Here is a 7,125-nt window from a genome sequence, read left to right as displayed (position 1 = left end):
AAAGTGACAAAAAGCAAAATTTTGAAATCTAAGCAGGTGCCCTTTTTACGTTGCGTAGGGACTGTTCTATTCAGTGAGTGTAGACTATGCACGTTTTATTACAACTTCTAATTTTGGGGCTGAGGCTGAGCATGTTCTTAAAGTTGTGAGGTATACTAAGTTCAATTGTAAATGGTTTGAACCCAGGAGTTATATCATTAAATAAAGTACGATCGTCCGGGTGAGTGTAGTCCTGAGAAGGACTGTTTGAGATGACATTGACTGACGATTCGACAACCTGAGCGGAAGTCATCTTCAGAGGCAAGTGATTTGTGTAACGTCATTAGATACTATAAGTATCATTGACATTGACATTGACTTGTCAATGTCATCTCAAACAGTCCTTCTCAGGACTACACTCACCCGGACGATCGTACTTTACTTAATGATATACTAAGTTCGGCTACAAACTGATTTGTTCTTCAGGATATCATGCAATGAGAAAACCGTATTGTTAAACACGTCCCTAAGTATTTGTGTTAATTGTTCTGTTAGACTAAAATCGCTTTACAGTTCTTTTACCTTTATTTATACGACTCGCAAAAACCAAAAAAAAAGTCAAAATAAAGACGTTCTTAACTTTCTCTCAGCCTGTGTATGTTGTTAATATGTTCTTAAAATCTCGGTTAATCTCAGCCTGAAAGTGTACTTAGAGAAATAGTGCACAAAACATGCATACAAACACAAGGAGTGAATACATAGATTAGAGCTCAGATGTAATAATATCAGGAAATAGAAATATGTATCAGTACTGAGCAAAATGATTATGACAATATAATGCTTGTTTAAATTAATTATTAATCGGTCTATGTTTATTTAATCCATGTTGGACATGCTTGGGCATTCCGTCTTTCAAGACGAAAACACCAAAACGAAAAGAAAGGTTGTCCAGTTATTCGACTCGTATTCGTCAATATCTTATCGTTACATTTGTTATCCAACAGCGGTGAATTGTGGGCATCCGGGAAGACCACGTCGTGGAAACATCACTGGAAATCGATTCACATACAAGAAGAAAGTTACTTTCTACTGCAATAGGTACTATGAACTTCAAGGCCAAAGAGAGCGAATGTGCCAAGCCGATGGTAAATGGTCTGGAGAACAACCGAAATGTGTTGCAAGTAAGTAGTTTTTACCATATTTTATGGAAAGTTATTATACCCCTAGTACGTGTGATTAAAACTCATGCGCTTCAAGGAAAATTTATTGCCTAACTGGTGAATTCCACAGTAAATTCCACTTGAAAAACCGATATCGCGGAACTGTATTGACTTTCGATCTTTTAAGAGAAATTTAACATCATATCTTGTCAATAAGGCTCGAAAGAGATTAGAAGTTACATGAATTTCAGTCCATTTATTACATTTACATTTTAGCTTGTTTATATTTTAATTCTTAATTTTAGAATGTGATATTATTGTAAATTATATTATACCATGTTTTGCATAATTAGAGTAGAACAGGAATTTTTTAGCATAGAAGAGCCAATTAATTTTTTTGGAATGCTAATAAACCTTTATTATTATTATTATTATTATTATTATTATTATTATTATTATTATTGTTATTATTATATCGCACTCATCACTTCGTGATTCATGCGATATCGGGTTTTCTCATGAAATTTACCGTAGAATTCACTGGTTTGGCAATGATTTTTTCTTTAGAAGAAAGCGAAGGAAATGATTTAATTTAGCAGCAACCGGAAGCACCAAAACGCGGACAATTTCAAAACCCTTTATTTTCACTAACCCTGCAGCCAGAAAGAGTAAGTAATCCGGGAGTTCCGCTTTTAGGCTTGGCTCAATCTATATATTATATTATTAAATTTCCGACGGATATGGCGTTTCTAGCATTCTGGTTGGTTCACTTAATCTCGATTATCAGCTCATATGCTGTATCACCTAATATGGAAACTGATTGCGTCAAGTGTTGCCAAGCTGGAAATGATTGGCTTTAATGTTCAAGTGTCCAAGCGTTCAGAATTTAATGAAAATTTAATCAACAATTATTCCATTCGTGCTTGTTGGATATGAAACTGGTTATAGACAACTCGGCGCTACGCGCCTCGTTTGGAATTTACAAGAGTGAATTGGTGTTGTTATGGCATGGGTGGGCTCACGGATAATACCAACCTCGTTCCCAGGATCTCTCTTCTCTGTGATTAACGACAAAGGAGGCGGAGAAGAGAGATCCTGGGAACGAGGTTGGGCAAATACTCTTAAAGTCACTATTAATTATTATTAAAAACTGAACTACGGATATAAGGTTTCCAGCATTTTCATTGGCTCACCGGACACAGGCTATCAGTTCATATACCTGCTGTACCTATTATAGTCAAAGAACGCTTCAGCAGTAAAGCGAGCTGAAATCATTTTTGTAGCTCAGAGAAAAAATGACCGACAAAAGCCGGTCGGAATTGTCCGAGGCAGAAATCAATGCTTCCGTGGAAGAGTTGTTGATCCTGGGGTTTTTAATACAACAATTATTCTACTCGGGCAAGCTGGATATAAAATGATTATAACCAACTCGGAGCTACCCGCTCGTTGGTTATCTATCACTTCATATCCAGCGCGCCCTCGTAGAATAATTGTTAGATAAAGGGAATAGATGAAAAGCACAAATATTCGGGAAAAGAAGAGGACGAATTAAACATCGTTACGTAGTTAAACAGCCACACTTGTTCTTCTATTAACACTAGTGTGCCCAAACAACTGAGAAGAAAATTGTTGAACATTTGATCTCGTCGCAACTCTCTTTCTATGGTGTGGGCTAAGTGGGAGCTCGATCCGAAACTCTCTTTTTGCGTTTGTATGAGAACTGCTGTTTTGTCATTGTGTTCGGTTTATAGCCGGTTAAATTCTGTATGAATTAATTATCTCTGTACAGCTTGTGGTGACGTGGGCAACTTCAATTACTCCCGAGATTTTTGCCGAAAGAGGGTTGTTGGTGGTAAACACTCGGCCAAAGGAGCTTATCCATGGCATGTTCTAATCGCCAAGGGTGATGACAATGATATATTGTGCGGCGGAAGTGTAATGAACGAACGATGGGTTCTAACCGGTAGGTCATTAATTTCTCTTTCCCAGACAATGACTAGAGACAACCTACCCGTGTATGAAGACACCCTTCATAGACTGCTACAACAGCATGTTACCCTTCTCGTCTGTGCTAACAGTGTTCTGTAAGCAATGCATTGAGTTCAGAGCTGAAATCAATAATACCCCTCACCACCTCCTCCCCCCCCCACCCACCTCCCCCGCTTCTATTCCCGACTCCCCGACCATTTCGTAAAACGTCAACTGATTATGAAACATCAGATATGAGATTTAACAGAGATACTCAAAGCCGTTTAGAAGGTCGATTGATTTTTCATATTCTTTGATTTGCTGTGCTGAAAAGCTTGTTGACTTATTCGAGTACTTTCTGTTCGATCTCAGCTGCTCACTGCGTAAAAGGCAAGGACACAGGTGAAATTGTAGACGTTGACATTCTGCACATCTTCGCCGGCCTCTACCGGGTGAGCAGACTGAACGCTAGCCACGTACAGAAGAGAGGAGTGGCTCAAATTATCAGTCACGAAGATTTTAATTTCAGATTGTTTGAATCCGACTTGGCCCTCCTGAAACTCGACCGCGAGCTCAGAATAACACAATATGTGAAGCCTGTTTGTCTGCCGAAAACGCAAGAGTAAGTCAATTGGTTATACCATGTGTTCGCTTGAGTCTGTTTAAGTAAGTCTGCACAACTTTTCGAAGGTGTAAGTCTTCAGGATCATCACTTTTAAAATCATTCTTATTATAATTATAACCTTAGTAGTTATTCCTTTTCTTTCTGTGCTCGTCCGACGAGGACGATGTTATTAATATAATCTTCAAATGGGAAACATGAACAATTGTTTACCGACATTTAGGTAAATATCCATCACTTTTACCAACTCTGAGTTAATTATGATTTCAGCTGAAACTTATTTTCATAAAGTGATTCTAATTACGTGTATTACGAATTCCTGCTCTCACCCACCCTATCCTCCAAAAAGTTAAGAAGGTTTCCACCTTTTTTTCCAGAATGGTATATCCAGTAATAATAAGCACATTTGCCTAACAGGGGTATTTCTGGCAGGTACCTGTACTTGAGTGTCGGGCTTAAATATGTCGCTCCACTGGCCTTAGGTGGTCAATGTGAAAATCGTAGTAATTAATATTTATTGCTTTCGTATGGTAATGGAAACTTTTTTAAAAATCTCAAGACTACATAGCCGAACATAAAGTGCTTTTCCAATTAAACGGTTAAATTTGGCTGCTTAACTTGACAAAATTGGACGGCTTTTGAAGCAAATGTTGAAGCCTGTTCCCCAGAGATTAACGATTTGTTTCTTTCATTAAAAGGCAGCGAGATCTCATGACCCCTGGAAAATTTGGCCGAATAGTTGGTTGGGGATACAAGGTAAGCCATGCATCATTTTCACCCTTTGCTGATACCTTGAAAGAAATCTGCATCCCTACAACTACCAACGATATTTGCAAGAAGGCTTACCAAGACGAAAATTACGAGGTGACGCCCAAAATGCTCTGCGCAGGGCAGGCAGCAGGTGGCAAAGATTCCTGTCAGGGAGACTCTGGAGGAGGATTGGTGTTTGAGAATTCCGTGACCAAAAGATGGATCTTAGGGGGCGTGGTAAGCTGGGGAAGCAGCCGTGGATGTGGACTAAAAGAAAAGTACGGCGTGTACGTGCGCGTTACTGATTTCGTCTCCTGGATTAATAAGCACATGTTCTAAGGCGTTTCTGTAGTATAATCATTACTTTATCAAATATCATATTTACTTGTTTTAGAAAGTTTCAAAGGACAATGTATATCAACTGTCTACTCTCGGTAAGATGAGAGAGATCTGCTGTCTTGGCTGAGACTCCGTTTGAGTGTGTGCGTGTGTTTTGCATTTACTATAACTCTATTTGTGGATATAAGGGATTCATTTACCCTAGGCAGAAATATCATTCAACCGCGTTCACACGATGAAGGCAGGAGTCTGACGTCTCTCATGTCTTATTCAACCAATATTGAGCAGCAAATGCGCTGGGACAGTATTTTAACTTCAGCAAGGATCTCTGCAAAGGATCAGGCTGATAGCAGCCTTGGTGTTTTAGTAAAAAGTAGTTGTACATCTGCATTGATGTACATCTGCGCTTAGAAACTGGCATAAACTCGCTCATATCCCAACTGCTCCGAATTAAAAATAGAAAGTTCATTTGCAATTTGCTGGTTTCAGGTTTTTTATTATGATTCCCGAAAGGAACGCATTGGTCTCTACTGATTACGTGTTCACGGGATTTAAAGAGAACTTTCAAATAGCAGCGAAATCTCAAGTCTTGACGCAAAGTCTCATTTGAGTGATGACCGGAAGTAGCAGGCCAAGTCAATGTTGTACCCAATTCAAATCTCTCGGGGTAAAGGTTCTTCGTGTGTTGCATTTGCATGTTGTAGCATCCTAACGGATTTGAATTGAGTACAACATTGAGTTAGCCGAATTGGTCTATTCATTCTATGATGTCAGCATAATTGCATCGTGAAGAAATTTGCCATCCACTAACAGTTGATTCAACTCCAAAGACTACAAACTCAACGATCAGTGACTGATAAAAGATTAGTTTCGAATCCTGCTTTATTTGAAGGATGCATATTCTTGCTATAGACTAAATCGGCACGCTACACCAGAACTGCAGGAATTCGCAAAGCTCTTAGTACTTTCATTCAGTTATAAAAAAAACTTTCATCTAAGTTTGACAACTCATCTCTGTCCTATTTATTTTAACGTTTTGTTTTCAATTTACATGTCATTTTTTATTGAAATAGCGAGACTACTATCAGCCTTTGCCGCTCTTGCCCGTGTGCGCATGTGGTTGGGATGGTAACTTAATTGGAACCTTACGGAGTTTAATAAGGGATAAAATTGTACTGATTTCGTCTACACAGAATCGAGTAATCTTGTTCATTGTATTCATGGAACACGTGCCTGTCTTGCTCAGCTAATCATTTCATCTTGAAGATATTGCTAATGTAGGTCTGATGCTTATCTTACTATTTACTAAGTTTTTCCCGTGATTAACAAACTAAAGTTAAGCTAGGCTGGGTTTTATTCGTTCCCGTACAACTAAAAGCCAGTTTATGATCTCATGCATTTTAATGTAATTTGAGTGTTAATGATTTGTATCTTTCTGGGAAAGACTTAGTAGCTTTTTAAAGCGTGAGCAAACACAGAACTGTTGCATGTAGTTGGTCTCACTAGCGTTGTTAATAAATTACACAAAAAGGCTGTGAGATTTCAATTTACAATATTTCCCCTAGCACAATCCACAACACTGAGAGCAGGAAAAAGAATTAACACACCCTCTATAGACCGATTCGGCTAACTCAATGTTGTACCCAATTCAAACCTTTTGGGAATAAAACGTTTTGTTCCAAGTATTTCCATATCATTTAAATGTGAATGCTTCATTGTCATGCAAATTCAAAACATAAAGAATCTTAACCCCGAGAGATTTGAATTGGGTACAACATTGAGTTAGCCGAATTGGTCTATTTTCATGAAGTGAAGTACGATCGTCTGGTTGCGTGGAGTTCTGAGAACGAGGGAGTGGCGTCTGTGCCTACCTTCGCAGCGAACTCAAGTCGAAGGTTCTGGAGGATTTTTCTTCCATTTCCGATCGCAATTTTCATCAACTCTTGTTAAGTGTAGTCAGATAGATAGATAGGGGATCTAAATTGCAACGGACTCGACAATACTTGTCGTGAGTATTTAGCATTTAATAGGCTTGCGTGAGATGAATTTACAACAGCTAATCAAGCAACCCACCAGAATCACGGCTATACCACTGAGTCATTGCTTGACTTTATTCTAGTCTCTGATGCCTCAGCCGTCCGAAAATGCGGGACTACCGACAATCCAATCAGTGACCATCTCCGGGGTTTTGCTGAGCTAAAGCTAAAATCTCCCAAGCTGTCTTCACAGTACATTTCAGTACGCAGTTACAAAAACTACGATCCGGATCTATTTATAACCGATTTACCCTCGCATTCGGATTCCTTG

The 7,125-nt window shown here is 38.8% G+C and overlaps 1 protein-coding gene across 1 annotated transcript in view; it reads left to right on the top strand.

Annotated features, from left to right (window-relative positions):
* Positions 1-6,352, top strand: part of LOC138051922 (mannan-binding lectin serine protease 2-like) — a 27,705-nt gene extending 21,353 nt beyond the window's left edge. Inside the window, exons 8-11 of the mRNA XM_068898236.1 lie at positions 984-1,160; positions 2,929-3,102; positions 3,480-3,729; positions 4,428-6,352. Coding sequence (XP_068754337.1) covers positions 984-1,160; positions 2,929-3,102; positions 3,480-3,729; positions 4,428-4,818 — 992 coding nt within the window. The 3' untranslated portion in view covers positions 4,819-6,352. The remainder of the gene's footprint in view (positions 1-983; positions 1,161-2,928; positions 3,103-3,479; positions 3,730-4,427) is intronic.
* The last annotated feature ends 773 nt before the right edge of the window (positions 6,353-7,125 follow it).

Source organism: Montipora capricornis, chromosome 6 (assembly GCF_036669925.1).
Source record: "Montipora capricornis isolate CH-2021 chromosome 6, ASM3666992v2, whole genome shotgun sequence".
Lineage (NCBI taxonomy): Eukaryota > Metazoa > Cnidaria > Anthozoa > Scleractinia > Acroporidae > Montipora > Montipora capricornis.
The sequence above is the reverse complement of the archived record's forward strand: the minus strand, read 5'-3'. Positions and strand labels throughout refer to the sequence as shown.